Below are 16,615 nucleotides of genomic sequence, written 5' to 3' on the forward strand. Positions count from 1 at the left end.
TTGCTTATTTTGGTTAAATTACTTAAGAATTACTTATTTTGGTTAAATTACTTAAGAATTACTTAAGCATTACTTAAGCATTACTTAAGCATTACTTAAGCATTACTTGAGAATTGCTAAAAAAATCAATTAAGTAACCAATAATCAGTAGGTTGATCTGTCTTTAATATTAATTTACGATGTTTCTTTTTTTTAAGTTCTTCCTTTATTCTTTGTCTTTCTTCCAAAGTAGGAATAACATCATTTTCTCTTAGGCAATTATCAAAACTATCTCTATCTTTTGTGTAGAACATGCATAACCATTTTGTTTGTTCTCTTAAATCTTTTAAAACAGAGTTGTATCTCTGTGAAATGACCCACACTGATTGTTCCGCATGTCTTCCTGAAAATGCAAGCTCGGACAGCATATCTTTTTTCTTTGTTAGTTCTTTTGTTGCACTGCAGTCATCAATGATATATAATGTTGGATGACCAGCATATTTTTTAAAGAACATTCTTAGTAGTTCTTGTAGCTTCTCTTCTTCATAAAGGGAACCGTTCGCTTCTCTCACTTCAACAATAGGATTAACAATTATTAGATTTTTTGTTTTTGGTTTTCTAACATCACCAATCCATTCACGATTTTTGTATGCTTTGTTCCATTGGATGGTTGGACAAAGTATGACTATATATTTGAAAACTCCACTATATTCTCCTTCTAATAAATCAAGAACAAACTCTGTTTTTCCACATCCTGTTTGTCCACATATAATAGCACAATGGGGATATTTTGGTAATTCATAAAGGGAATCGGAGTGTATCTCGCTCCGCTCGTTTGTTTCCATTTTTTAAGGGGAACCGCTAGTAATTAACTTCTTTAAATCTTCCATCTTCAAAATTAATTTGTGCATCTTGTATAACAAACAGATAAACATTTATTAATTTATTTGCTCCTGCTGTTTTAGTTATTTGGATAGTAATACCTTCAGAAGCATTTTCAATTCTTCTACCTGAACCGTGTAATGAGTTGTCATCTGTTGAACGTAAATCTAACCATAATGCATAATTAGTTGTAAGATATTTTTCTAATGTTGTATAGGATAAATTTAAATCCTTTAAAACTTCTTCTGTTGTTTTATTTCTTTTTGAATTTAAAGCAAAGAATTTATTTATTTCATCCCATTGTTGATATGCTTTCATTCCTTGACTGTATAGTTGATTTGGAACACCTTCTATTGTCATTTCTACTTTTGTTATGTTAGGATTATAATAAGTTTCGGTACTTGTTCTTTCAGGATCTTCGAACAACATTAGAATTCCTTTCATACTTCTAGCTGGAACATTTAAATTTATATTCCACAATGTATCAGATTTGTTTTTGGTTATTTTTCTATGTCTTAGTATTCTATCGTACAAAATAACCATCTTACCATTAACTTGTTGTCTTATCTGTCTTGCTAATTCTGCATCAGTAACCATATCAAATTCTAAACAAATGTTTTTGATTGTATAACTTGCAGATGTATCTGTTGATTTAATAACATTGCTATAATTATTAAATGTAAGTTCATATTCAAGTCTATCACCAAGACCTGCTTGATAAAAAGGCATATGAGTTTCTAATAGTTCAAAATCAAGTGGGATACAAAATCTTGCACCATATGCAGTTGCAATTGCTTCATCACCTATGTCTGATGCTTTATTATCTGCACCAACTCTGTGTTTTAACATGTTTGTTTCACCAATTCCTTGGTATGCCATATTTAAACGTTCAGATGTAGATTTCCATAAATCAACATAACAATGATAAATATCACTATCATCAATTGACATAATTTCATTTCCACTTATACGAATTGTTGTTTTTTTAACTATTGTTCTTCCTATGTTTTGATATATAGTTGCATTGTCGTCTGTAGATGTGAGTTCTATTTCAAATGCCAATCTGGTTGTTCCAGGAACAATAACATCATTATTGCTTAGATTGGGAAATCTCACTAATAGCTGTTGATTTTGATCAATAGTTGAAGGATTATTTGTTATTGATACACTTTGACGAATACCTTTCACACCACGGGGTTCTCTTATTTTTCTGTAAGGATTTAATTTGTTTCCGTATGCCGACATTTTTAAGGATTAAATTTGTTATAAAAATAATTCAATTATCACTGATACTAGAGTATTGATACATGTATAATTATTAGTCATACTAATAAAACTTATTAAATCTCCAGCCTTAACTTCAAAAGGTGTATAAAAGTTATTAAAACCGTGTGTGACACCATTATCCAAACTCATTTTGTAAATAGTTGACTTATCATTAACAATCATCTTAATGGCTATAATATCTGTGCTTGTTCTTAAACTTACTAAACTAATACCCAATATTTGTCCTGGAAAGTTCATTACATAATAACCACCACCAACACCAAAATTAAACTTTTTATTTCCATGTATTGGACCATCAATTCCAGCATATATACTTATTATTTTTCTGTCTGGTTTATTTTTAATATTATCAACTATATTTTCAACATTTAAAACTCTGATGCTTAGGGCAGCGACACTCCGATGTAAATTTTTATCCTTAGTATCCATTGTTTGAAGCTCACTCTTCATATTTAATATTTCTTTTTCTACGTTTTTTTTTTTGACACCAAGTATGCTCATTTTATTAAATAAATTATATAACTTCTAAAACACAATTAATTGGTAAATGATTAATTATCTTGTTATTATTTTCATCTCTTATTTCTAATTTCAATTCTGTTATAACATCATTTACTAAACACTTATATTCCGGATGCTCAAATCTTGCTGTTATAACTTCACCAAACTCTTTATTTTCAACTGGAATAACAGCTAATAATTTACTTGGCTTACCATCAAGATAATTATGAGAAGTGCTAACTTGTTCCAAATGGATATATAATGATTTATGGATAGCAAAATCCACAAATTTGTTTCCATAATGTAATTCATTAGGTTCGAATTTACGTTTATTATTAAACCCTAACATATTTCCCAAACCCTTACTTATCCTTAACTCAGTAGTAGTGTTTAATGAAGCGATACCATTTGCTTCATTTACGGATAATACAATATTTTCTTTTTGAAATTCATCCACTATTTGTTGAAAACTATAATAACCATTCATAATCCTTTGCTGTTCCTCTCCGGTTTTTGTTATAAACCCATGATAAACATTATACCAACCTATGCTGTATCTTATAAATTTCAAACCAATACGTTTATTTCCATTTCTGTTATTTATGTATTGTTCTAAGTTTATTGTATTATCAATATTTGAAATAGTATGAAACATTTTTAATATAAAAAAATGATAACAAAAGAATTTAAATATAATCCTAATGTTTCATATAATCCAGGTATTAAATATTCTGAAAAAGATCATCAATTAAAAACAAATCTTGTAAATCAAACGATATTTGTAAATCAAAAAGAGAACTTTAAAACAGCTTTTCCTGATTTATTTCAAAACTATCAAAACCCATCAATACACACTAACGAACCATGGAATGCCTGGATTCATTCTTCATTTGATTGGTGGCAATGTCAGTTAAATTTTGCAGTTTGGTGTGCAAGTACAGGATGTGGTGTTTCTTATAATGATCATATACAAAATACTTCAAATCTTACAAAGTCTTTTTATATGTTTCATTTATATTATTGTATTGCCAGAATTTTAAAAGAACTTAAATCACCTTTACCAACAGATTCTTCTTTCTGTTATTACAAGAACCCATATGACAAAGCTGCATATCAGAAATTATGTGATGAATTTAATATTTCTCCAAATACAAATTGGAGACAAAAACTAGAATCATCATGTCAAGGATTAGGAAGTTTTGAGCAATATTATAAACCAAGTGGAGAATATAGACAAAGAAATAAAATTAAAGGACCGTTCTTTAGTACTCATGATACTATTAAGCATGAAAAAGATATAAGTATGGCTTGGACAACATTTATTTTAGATAACTCTAATGGGTTTACACAAGCAGGTATTGAACGTATTAATGAAAGTATTAAAATTTATGTATGGGCTTTGTTAGGTGCACAATCTCAAACAAAAACAAAAATTTTAAAAGTAGGAACAGGATTTGATGCACAAAAACAATTCTTAGCAAATGTACAAGATGTAATAAATAGTCCTATCGATTTACCCACCCAGATATCGAATTATGAAAATGTTTTAAAATATGCAAGAAGTAAAGTTGATTATGCTTATGGACTTGGTTTATATATGTCTCCCAGTGATATGGTTTTACAAATTGGAAGTATTGTTGGTTATAATAATAAAATTATAATTGCAACACAAAATCAAACACTTGGGTTAAATGATGATTTAAATAATAAAAATTTTGATCATGTTGATTTTAAACCAAAAGAACCTGTAAAACCACAAGAACCTATAAAACCTGAAAAGCCTAAAGAACCAAAAATAGATCCAATAAAAAAAATTGAACATGAAGATCATGAAGATAATAAACAAGCAATAATATTTGTAAGTATTGTAATAGGATTTACAGCACTTTATTTTTTCAAATAATCTCTAGCAGCAGTAAACAATAAACTAACAACTAAAATAAGCAATGCCCATAAGTTGTTTGCAAACCAATTTACTACGTCTTTTGTTGCAGACAATAACCAAGAAACAATAGAACCTATAATACCTGGTAATGCAGCTGCTAATTTTCCTGCAAGAAAAGATAATAATTTTCCAAGATTTTTTAATTGTTTTTTTATCCAGTCTTGTACACCACCACCTTTTGATGGAGGAGAAGGAGAAGGAGAAGGAGAAGTAGTTCCACCAGTAAATGCTTCAACAATAACACCAATAATCATTCCAAAAGCAGTTAAAACACTAACTATTGTTATTCCTTGTTCTCTGAATAATGTTCTTATTCTTTCACCTAATGTTTTGTCTTCGTTTAACATTTTATGTATTGTTTGTTTAAATCTGTTTACTTGACTACGTAGTTTTTCTTTATTAATATTAATTACTTCTAGTCTTGCACTTCTCTCAGATTCCAACTCTCTTATTCGACTACTTATTCTATCTATTTGAAATTCATCATTGTATTCTTTAGCTTGTTCTAATTTGGCATTTTCTTTTGCTAAGTCTTTATTTGTTTCATTCAGTTTTGCTAAATTATTTGCAATCTCATCTTCCGCTGTTGTAAATGCTTTTATTATACCATCCATCTCTCTTTTTGTCATTTTTGTTTGTGTTTCTTCATTTATTAAAGATGTTCCTTGTTCAATAAATGAAGTTTCTATTTCTTTCACATATGTTTCTGCATTACTTGCTGTTTCTAATAATTCTTGTCCTTCTTCTTGTGTAGATATTTCTTGTAATGGAATTTCTATATTATCGAGTTCATTTAACATTCTCTGAAACCCTGCTCTACCTTCTCTTAAATTATCAGATATTTTATAATCATCTACACCTAAAACATCCCTGACAAAATTAACACCGTATTCTCTTTGAAGAGTGCTAAATTTATAAAACTTTAATACTCCTTTTTGGTAATATGTTAATGCAATATCATTACCTTTTTCATCTTTTACATATAAGATTTGTCTTCCCTTATGATTTTCCCCAACAAAAAAAACCTTTTCATTACGTATAGTTTCACCATTTTTTTTATAAAATTGTTTAATCATTTTTTTTGTAGTTTCTTTTTTACGAATTTTAACATCATTTTCTGATAAATCTCTTGATATTTCAAATTCCTTATTTATATTATTTTGAAACTCTTCATCATCTTGAAAAGACGTTTCTTCTTCTTCATAATCATCATCATAATCATTATTTTTAAACACAGGATTATCAAACTCATAACCTCCTTCAGCCATTTTATTCATCTAAAATATTAGATAATAAACAATAAAAAGAACCTGTTAAAAACAACTTAAGATAAAAATAATTAAATTTTTTATTTAACATTATTTTTACATTTTTTACTAATTTTTCTTTTGTTTCTTCATCCATTTATTTAATTAAAAATTGATTCATAGTTTGGTGGATTTCCGTTATCAACTAAAATTATTTTATTAAAGAAAATCAAAGATTTTCCATTTTTTTTTTTAATTCGTTTTTTACTCTATTTTCTGTTTCCTCAATTAGTTTTTTTCTTTCATTATCATTCATTACTGTTTGTGTTTGTTTTGTTCGTATATTTTCTTTCATTTTGTTGTATTTTTCTAATTCATCTAAAATAAGTTTAAATTCATCTGCACTTATCTGTCCGTCAGTTAAAGATTTTGATATTAAATCTTTTATGCTGTTTAACTTGCATTCTGCCATTGTTTTAATTTCATAATGTTTTTTTGATTTTGTTGTCAACTTTCTTCTAATTAATTTAACTAGACCTCCTAAACTTCCACATACAACAGCTGCAATTTGTATGGGAAGTAAGATAGGAAAAGCTATTCCTATACCAGCTAAAACAACAGATGTCGAAATTAAACTTGTATCAACACCATCAGTAACATTAACTCCGCGTTTATATTTTTTGTATAGTGATTTACGTTTATCTCTCTCATTTATTAATGTTTTTTCTATTTCTGTTATTTTTTGTAGTCTATAATTTTGTCCATCTTCTATAGGTAATTCTGGATATAAATCAGGAGCTGTAGGTTGTTTCATTTTTTAAAGTAAAAATTGATTTTTTTTTTTTTTCTCTTAAATCCCACAGAATTCTTTCTTCGCCTGTTCTCCCGGTTTTTTTATTTATTTTTTTTTTGGAATTTTTTTGTTGTTTTTTGGGTGTTTTTAATAACGTTTTTTTCCAAAGTAAAAAAAAAAATTTTTTGGGAGTAAGAAAATTTTGGTGTTTTTGCGTTTTTTTTTGCTTTTTTTTTATGAAAATTTAGGGCTCTTTTACTTGAAATGAGGGTAATTTTTTGGGGGTCAAATTTTTTTTTTTTTGGAGGGGGATATAGGTGTGTGATATTGTGTAACATGATTTTGGAAGCATTTGTTTCTGTTTTGAAGAAAAGGAAATAAATCATCAGTTGAAATGGCAAATGACAAACATGTCTTAACAATTGCTGTTGTGATTTGATTTGTCTCGAACTCGAACAATCATATCAGATATTGTATTACCTGCTACTATTACTAGTGTTAAATTCCTATATATTTTTACACAAACTGTGCAAAGTTATATGTCGTCAGGAAAGAAAGTTCTTGGGAAACCCATTATAACATGTAACGTCACAGTACCCGAATTGCACCGAGTACCAAAATTGCATCCATTTAGCAAAAATAGCAGTGGAAATCTTACAAGTTTTCATAGAGACTTAACAATTTTTTTTTATGATTTGACATTATGCACGTCTTTCAACATAGCTAAATATATTTAAACACACATAAAACGTTTACAGTATATACCAACATATAAAGTTTTCACTGGAAAGTAAAATCTTCGGAAACGTCGCCATGCGACGTCCACAAAAAGTCAACTTTTGAAAATGAGCAATAGAAATATGTTACAGGCATCCATTTCTTGAAAAATGAATAATAAGCATGAACTATTGTCAAATTGTTCTAACTATTTGGAGAAATAAGACAAAACAGCATCGATTTTTACGGATGTGATTTTAAGCATGGATGCAATTTGGGTATTCCTCATTACACATGTTACAGAATCATGGATAGTTGGAGGTCGGTTCACACCCATTTTTCTATAATTCAATATGGAATCAAAATACAATTGGTGGAACTACATAAAACATAAGGATACATCTAAAAAAATAAACACAGAACGGAAACTTTTGTCTAGATCATAAATAAACATAGGTCTAAAACTGTCAAAATAGGTGCAATTTGGTTACCCTCACGTTATACGAAAAGTGGCAATAACAAGTAGAAAAATTTTGTGACAAATAAAAATGCAATCCCTACAATTTTTAGTATTAAAATATATACCTGCCATAGCTGTGGCTATTATTTGTGATTTTTCAAAAAGCGGTGTCCATTTAGATAAAATCTGCATAATACAAGGCATAATACCACCCTGAAATAAGGAATGGAATGATTAATGGGAACAGCACAGAACTACAGCACAGGAACGGAATGATCAGTGAGATCAGTATAGAACTACAGCACATGAATGGTTATAATGAAGCATTCGGCTGGCGAAAGTATGAAAAAATGCAAGAAAAATGTGAAAGATCTTATTAAATGCTTCTGGCTAAATCATTAAGTCAACAACATCAATGTAGAAAGCTCTGAGTATACATGCATCTATGACAATATACCCTTTGTCGATATGGATTTTAGGAGTTTGTCAAAATGTTCATGTGATGTCTTTATAGACTTTTAGAGTATGTTTGTTTTAAATTCATGAATTAGAAAAGACAAGAAATCAGATTGTTATATTTGAGACATTGTTCAAAAGTATTATGTAAACTACAAATTAAAAAGAGCACGTTTTGTCTTTACATCAATGTGTGGAACATTCAATAGATGGAGAAGTCTGCAAATGAGGAATAGATCGTCGACAGTAGTCTGCAAATATTTGAATTAATGTCATTTTTTTTTAAATTGAACTGATTAATATACTAATTTGTTCTTGATTCGAATCTAACCTCTACTAAATAATAGTATTAGATGCAAAATTGGGTGCCTTTGTTCAATGTTTTGGCATTGTGTGATAAAAAGAAAATGCCCTTTGGAGTAATACTGTTCAGCACAGTTTAGAGTAAAAGTTTTTATTAAAATCTTTATCAAAATAAATTAGAATTGTTCACTACAGTTATGACACAGGATAAGATAAATGAAGAAAAAAAAAAACCAGACTTAGAATCAGTGGTTGAATTTAGTGTATTAAGGAACTATAACATATTTGTGAGCGGTACATCGCAATAACTATAAAGAGTGCTCCATGCAAATTAAATAAAGGTTAGAAAAAAGGGATTAACTTTCAAAAAGCAACAAAATAAATTTCGTCTTCAGTCCAAATCCATTCCAAATAATTCAAATATTCAACATGTACATGATCACAATTAGAACACATTTTAGAGGATAATTATTAGTAGACTAAAATAACGCATCATCTTCCTCCTAATTTGTAAGTTAAAAGCACAGTTTGGGAAAAGCTGACGCAATACCTCCAATAGCAGTTGATATCATTTGTGATCGTTCAACGACTGGTGCCCATTTAGATATAATTGTCATCATGCTTGGCTCTAAACCACCCTACAAGAAATCGGAATGATCCAACCATCTGAATTTTTGTAGAAATCAGTAAGACACCCAATATTCATCATTTGTAGGGATATGGATATTTTTAATACATTGTTTGATTATATATTTTTTGGGGGAAACTGTTTTAGAAAGGGAATTGAGAATGAGAAAAAAAATTTAGTCTAACGAAAACTATTCTTGTGTGCTATTGAGTTTTTGCTATTTGATTAATTAAAAAAAAGGTTCACCCGAGACACCCCCTAAACACACAAAAGATGAGTGATCGGTACCTTCCTGATGAAGGTAAATCCAGAAAAGCGCTTCGGACGCATGAAATTATTTAACGTGTTGTTTTCAATTTTTTATATCTCTATCTGTTACTTATATGACAGTTATTTTCAATTCGTTTTGTTTGTTGATACAGTCGAGCGTTTTGTCAGGTTTCATGGACTTCAATCTTTTTGAATTTACCTTGTAGTTCGACATTTTTTGTTGTATTTTTGTTTAATCACACACAGTTATGCGGGTGATACTCCTAATGACAAAACTGTTCGATGGATAAGTGGATAGCAGTACGAAATCACATTAAGTGATATCTGACAAAATAATCCGTAGCATCATAACAATATAATTAATGTCTCTCTCTCTCTCTCTCTCTCTCTCTCTCTCTCTCTCTCTCAAATGTCATACTAGCATAGCAATTCTCCGTAGAACCCAAAGAAATATACGGCCTCACTTATTAAACTATGGATTAGCACGCCTTTTGGATTTCATCAGATACTCTCAGTTTTTATCCTTCTTAGGGATTTATGACTCAGATTTGAACTTAGAAAAATAATATTGCTTTATTAATACAATACTAACATAAAATATATGTAAGGTCATACTCACCGATGCCAGACCGACAATGATCCGTATCACCATAACGATATATGGACTTGTAATAGCTGCATAAGGGATTCCAATCGAAGCAACAGCCAACGTTGTCATCATGATAATCATGATTATTTTCCCGCCGTATTTACCAGCAACATAACCGCCAAGTACGCAGAAGAAAGGAAACCCATAGAAATATGATGAAAGAACTTGACCCTGTGTGTCACTGTCCCAGTCAACAAGCCATTCCTGAAAAAGGAAACCTATAGTAATATGATGATAGAACTTGTCCTTGTGTGTCGCTGTCCAAGTCAACAAGCCATCCTGAAAAAGGAAACCAATAGTTATATGTTGATAGAACTTGGCCTTGTGCGTCACTGTTCCAGTAAACAAGCCATTCCCGAACAATGGAAACACATAGTAATATGATGAAAGAATTTGACTCTGTGTGTCACTGTCCCAATCAACTAGCCATTCCTGAAAAAGGAAACTCGTAGTAATATGATGATTGAACTTGTCCTTGTGTGTCACTGGCCCAGTCAATAAGCCATTCCTGAAAAAGGAAACTCGTAGTAATTACTGACTTATACTCTTCATCCCCAATGGGAAATAAGGCCACTACAAACTGCCTCCACTTCTCTCTGCCCTTAGCCATTTACTGGGCTTGACCCAAGGTGTGACCCATTGCTTCCAGTTCTGCTGTTACAGTTCTTCGCCAGGTGATTCTTGGTTTCCCTGGTTTCTTTTTTTCTTGGTGGTGTCCAATATAGAGCTGTTTAAGCGTGCTGTGTTGTGGCATTCTCAGCACATGGCCTAACCATCTAAATCTTCGTTGTTTGATTTCTGCTGTTATGTTCTTAACATAACATTTCTTCAGCACTTGTTGCTGATCTTATTTGGACAAAATATTCTATTGATCTTTCTTAGGCAGCTAGTATGGAATGCATCTACTTTTTGAAGGTCGCTTACTAAAACACGCCAAGTTTCTGAACCATGCAGTGTAACAGATTTTACATTGCTGTTGTACATTCGCAGTTTGGTCCTTAAACTGTACTGGTTGGACTTCCAGATTGTATGAAGTCTTGCAAATGTTGCACGTACCTTAGATAGTCTTGCCTTTATATCCTTACCTGCCCCATTATCTACACTTATGATGCTTCCAAAGTAAGTGAAGTTTTCAACACTATCTACTGGCAGATCACTGATTGTAATTGTTGTTGTATTTCTGGTGTTTATTGACATTACCTTGGTATTCTTGGCATTTACATTCAGACCAGTTTGCTTTGCATAGTTGTTAAGTGTGGTGGTCTTCTCTTGTAGGTGATCGCTTGTTGTTGATAATATGGCTATGTCATCAGCAAAATCAAGGTCTTCTAGCTGATTAAACATGGTCCACTGGATACCCCTTCTCTTGTCTAAAATTGTTTGCCTTTGTATCCAGTCAATGGCCAATTATATAAACAGGATGGGTGACATAATTAATCCCTGTCTTACACCAGATTTAACTTCAAATGAGTCTGAGATAGAGCTATCAAGGATGACACTGCATTCAAAGCTGTTGTAGAAAGCTTTTATAAGCATCACAATTTTAGGTGGAATTCCATATGATTTTACAATTCTCCAAAGAGTTTATCTATGTATAATTTTTTGAAGTCAATAAAATTAATGAAAAGGGGTGTGTTCCATTCTATGCATTGCTCAATGGCGTTCCTGCGTGTGAATATTTGGTCAATGCATCCTCTCCCTCTGATCTTCTTAAGCCTGCTTGTTCTTCTCTAAGCTTTTCATCCACGATTTTATCAATTCTTTTTAGAAGAATTTTGCAGAATACTTTACTAGGGACAGAAAGTAATGTAATCCCTCGCCAGTTGTCACAGTTGCGTAGATTACCTTTCTTTGGTAATTTCACAATGAGGACTTTGCTCCAGTCTGGTGGTATGTGCCCTTCTTTCCATATGACAAGGAAAAAATTGTGAAGTACTTTGGATGATGTATCTAAGTCTGCCTTTAACATCTCTGCGTAGATGGAATCAATGACTGGTGCCTTGCCTGTTTTCAATGATTTCATAGCATTTCTTACTTCTGCTATAGTGTGGTTCTGTGTTGATGTTTAAAATCATCTTCCGATGGTTCAGGATTAGCTATGACATCAGGCTCAGTGCAGTTTAATACCTCTTTGAAAGGTTGGACGCACCTTTCTGCTTGTTTCTGTTCTGTTTTCAATGAATTGCCATTTTTGTCTTTTACATGTGCTGTCTGGGCATTTGATGTTCCACAAAGCTGTTTGGTGATTTTGTAAACTGTACCCAATTCTCTCTTTTCTGCTGCTTTTGCGAGGTCCTCCAGATATTGTCTTTTATCTTCTCTAGCACTTCTTTTAACTTCTTTGTATTTTGTTCTGTATGTTACTTGTAGTTGATCTTGTAACCTTTTGGATTTTGCATTTACTATTTTCTGTTTTATAGTTTTTCTTTCTTCAATTGTTTGCCAGGTTTCCGGTGTTAGCCATCTTTGTTCTTTTTTGTCTTGTGACCAACTGTCTTTTCTGTAGTTTTTACATAAATATCTTAAAAGTTTGATGTTATCCCCCTTCTCTTGTAAACTGCCTTCTCCATCATCAGAGTTGTCTAGCACACTAATCCGATTTTTCAATTCTAAGCAAAATGTTTTCGTGACATTTGGTGACTTCAGCCTTGCTGTGTCTAGTCTCTTAATTTCTGTTCTAATTTTCATTTGGTGCCTTTCTAAGTGTTAATTTGATGGTGGCTTTCAGTAGGTAGTGATCACTATTTACGTCTGCACCCCTGAGTACTCGTACATCTCTTAATGGTCTACGCCAATTGTTTGTCACAATATGTGGTCAATCTGGTTTACTGTTCTTCCATCCGGTGATATCCATGTTAGTTTATGGATGTTTTTATGAGGAAAGATGGTCCCTCCTATAAATTTTTTTTTTGCAAAGACAAAGACCGATTGTACGTTCCCCATTCTCATCCGCCCCCACGCAACCATGCCTGCCCATGACATTTTTAGCATAGTGTTGTCTGCGTTAAGATCTCCCATTATTACCAGCATGTCGTGTTCAGGTACTTTAGAAATGGTAGTCTGCAGATGTTCGTAAAAATCATCCTTGGTCTCATCTTCAGCATCATTTGTCGGTGCGTAACACTGTATGATAGAAAGCTTACATTAGTCTGAATTAAATCTTGCTGTTATTAATCTTTCACTGATTGGTTCCCATTCTAATAGTGTTTTTGCCTTTTCTTTGCATATAATTATTGCTACACCATTAGGATGATGTTGCCAATATTTGTTCTGGTCTTTGCTGAGCCAGTCTAACGACATTCGCTCACGCCAAGAATGTCCAACCTGTAGTGCTGCATTTCCTTGATGACCTGTGCTGTCGTTGATGTTTCATACATGGTTCGAACATTACAGGCTCCTATATGTATTTGTGCTTTAGGCCCTAGAAGAATCGTATTCATTTTCCTAATTTCCACAATAGAAGTCATTCCGCTGTTGTTTGAGTCCCCTGTTGGACCTAATTTCATTTGTTGTTATTTTTGTAACTGTGATAGTTTTTAAAGGATGAGGGAGTTAACCCCATGCCCAACACTCCAACCTGGAGGGACAGGGAATTTGTGGTCAAGGTTTCCATCCTCTAGAAAAGCTGCTGTCCAGAGCTAATGAATACGTTCTATCCAGGTTTGTTTTCGAAGTTTACCATCTCCTAGATTAGTTGCCTTACTGGGCTACGACTCTCATCTAACCCATAGCTGGGACAAAGGTTGATGAGTGCTAGGGCATGCCCATACACCGGTGGGCCTACACACTGCATCTCTAGGACCGTTGCTGCTCCGAGATCTCCTGCAGTTAGTCTGAGGTACTAGACCCCAGTTTACGTGCACTGTCGCGGGAAGGCACTGCAATAGTCTTGGTAGTGTAGATGCTATGTACTGGCAGGAAAGACTTACACAATCGGCTCTCTTTTCAAACAGCAAGTATGCTAGCCAGCGGTGTTTAACTAATCATAGACTTGCTAACACACATAGTAATATGATGATTGAACTTGTCCCTGTGTGTCACTGTCCAAGTCAACAAGCCATTCCTGAAAAAGGAAACCAATAATAATATGATGATTGAACTTGTCCATGTGTGTCACTGTCCAAGTCAACAAGCCATTCCTGAAAAAGGAAACCAATAATAATATGATGATTGAACTTGTCCATGTGTGTCACTGTCCAAGTCAACAAGCCATTCCTGAAAAAGGAAACCAATAATAATATGATGATTGAACTTGTCCCTGTGTGTCACTGTCCAAGTCAACAAGCCATTCCTGAAAAAAGGAAACCTATAGTAATATGATGATAGAACTTGTCCCTGTGTGTCACTGTCCAAGTCAACAAGCCATTCCTGAAAAAGGAAACCTATAGTAATATGATGATTGAACTTGTCCATGTGTGGCACTGTCCCAGTCAACAAGCCATTCCTGAAAAAGGAAACCCATAGAAATATGATGATTGAACTTGTCCCTGTGTGTCACTGTCCAAGTCAACAAGCCATTCCTGAAAAAAGGAAACCTATAGTAATATGATGATAGAACTTATCCCTGTGTGTCACTGTCCAAGACAACAAGCCATTCCTGAAAAAGGAAATCAATAGTTATATGTTGATAAACTTGGCCCTGTTTGTGACTGTCCACGTCAATTATCCATATTTAGTCCCAGTAAATAAACCATTCCTGAAAATAGATAAAACTATTTCTTGCCATCTAAATTGTCGTTTTTTACCACTTCTATCTAAGCTAAAAAAATGTCTCTTAATGCCAGTAATATATTCGTTCTTTTTTTCTCTTACATCTTATATGTCAATATAACTAAATTCTTTATTTTGGTCAGCCACTCACCTCGTCATGACGCGTAGATGATAAGCTTTCTGATTGGTTGAAGGGTCTAGTTTCGTTGTTATTCTTTGGCTTAACCATGCACACGATTGCCATACTCATTCCCATCCTCAAGGTCAAGGACAGAGTAATCACTGTAAAAGCCAAAAAGGTAATTCCCCAACGTTTTGATGTATACATTTCTATAAGGGATGGTCTTTGAAGAGAACTAACTTCAGGTATAGAATCGGATGATATCGTTGCAGATTTAACATTATCAGAAAAAGAAACCATGTGTTTTTCTGAAGTTTGAACTCCATTTTGTTCTTGGTTGTGATTAAATGTTCCATTATACTGAGCACATCTATTCTGCGTAGACTTTCCTTCAATAAAAAATATATAATAGATTTTCTTTTGCAGAAAAATGGAATCAATTATTTTTTTTTTTTACATTTTCATCAAAGTATTCAGTTTGATAAAAATAAAACCAGCACTCGAATACTATTTTTGTATTAAAGTAAACGAGAACAATACCGGGACATAAAAGTATCTGCTAGGTAGAAAGACAAATATAAAAACAAATATATAATATCTTGACTCACGTCTAGAAATTTACAATTAGGGTCATTTGAGAACAAAACTTTACGACAAAAGAGATGATTTCAGCTTCCCAATTTTGAACATTCATTTCTACGTTCGAAAAGCGCCTGCATATCAGTACATATGCCCCAGTTGATACGATATTCCAGAGCTTGCATTTCCTATCATGAATTCCTTGAAAGAGATTTGATGCTTACAATAAAGCTATAGCACCATGGGTTCCAAGTGGTGAAGTTGAAGTCATTTTTTCGAAAATGAATAATACGGACGCCATCACGAGTTGGTTGACCGTTATGGAATATCTGTTTCACAAATGACGACGGATATGTTCCAATTGTTCTACCCACAATCCCGTACTCCTTTCCTCGAATGTGACATCACATGAATCTGTACGTATATGAGCCTATGAAGCAGGATCTGCTTACCCTTTCGGATCATCTGAGATCACTTCCGGTTTTTTGTAAGGTTCGTGCTGTTCAGTCTTTAGTTTCGCATGTTGTGTTTTAAAGACTGTCTTTTGGTCGTTTTTCGTTTGTTGCCATGGCATTATAAATTTGTCTTCGAATTATGAAGTTTGAATATTCCTTTGGTATCTTGCGCCTATCTTTTAGATTGATAATAATTAATAGTTTATTATAAAGACCTTCCAGCAACTGTCGTGTTCAAGAGCAGAAACATTTGTAAGTCATCCTTTGTGATGATCTAAAATTCCCCTAATGTCTCTTACAAATGCAAAAAATATTACTTTTTGTATTAATAGTCTAATTTTAGATGTTGTTTATTTGCAGTGTCACATACGGACTATAGTATATCTGCATCTGTATGACTTAGAGCGAGGACCAAATTTCCTTGAGTTTATTTCTCATGTTCAATAAGTATTTCAATCTTTAATTTTACAATCACAGTATCCCAACCAATTGTGTGTATAAAAGGTATTTAACAATATTATAGAGTATTTCTAAAAAGATCACCTACTTATAAAGTTGACAATAGAAAGCACCGAAACCGTAAATTTGACAGATGTTGACAAATGTTGAGTAATTATCCCAAAAATATATAAA

General features: G+C 32.5%; 1 protein-coding gene across 1 annotated transcript in view; it reads right to left on the reverse strand.

Moving 5' to 3' along the window:
- The window catches only part of LOC127720745 (sialin-like), a 39,301-nt gene extending 23,503 nt beyond the window's left edge, over positions 1-15,798 (reverse strand). The window contains exons 1-4 of the mRNA XM_052227500.1: positions 15,768-15,798; positions 15,189-15,337; positions 10,088-10,321; positions 9,121-9,208 (exon numbers count right to left, since the gene is read on the reverse strand). Of these exons, the coding sequence (XP_052083460.1) occupies positions 9,121-9,208; positions 10,088-10,321; positions 15,189-15,337; positions 15,768-15,798 (502 nt within the window). The remainder of the gene's footprint in view (positions 1-9,120; positions 9,209-10,087; positions 10,322-15,188; positions 15,338-15,767) is intronic.
- Positions 15,799-16,615: the final 817 nt, after the last annotated feature.

Source organism: Mytilus californianus, unplaced genomic scaffold (genome assembly GCF_021869535.1).
Source record: "Mytilus californianus isolate M0D057914Y unplaced genomic scaffold, xbMytCali1.0.p SCAF_11, whole genome shotgun sequence".
Classification (NCBI taxonomy): domain Eukaryota; kingdom Metazoa; phylum Mollusca; class Bivalvia; order Mytilida; family Mytilidae; genus Mytilus; species Mytilus californianus.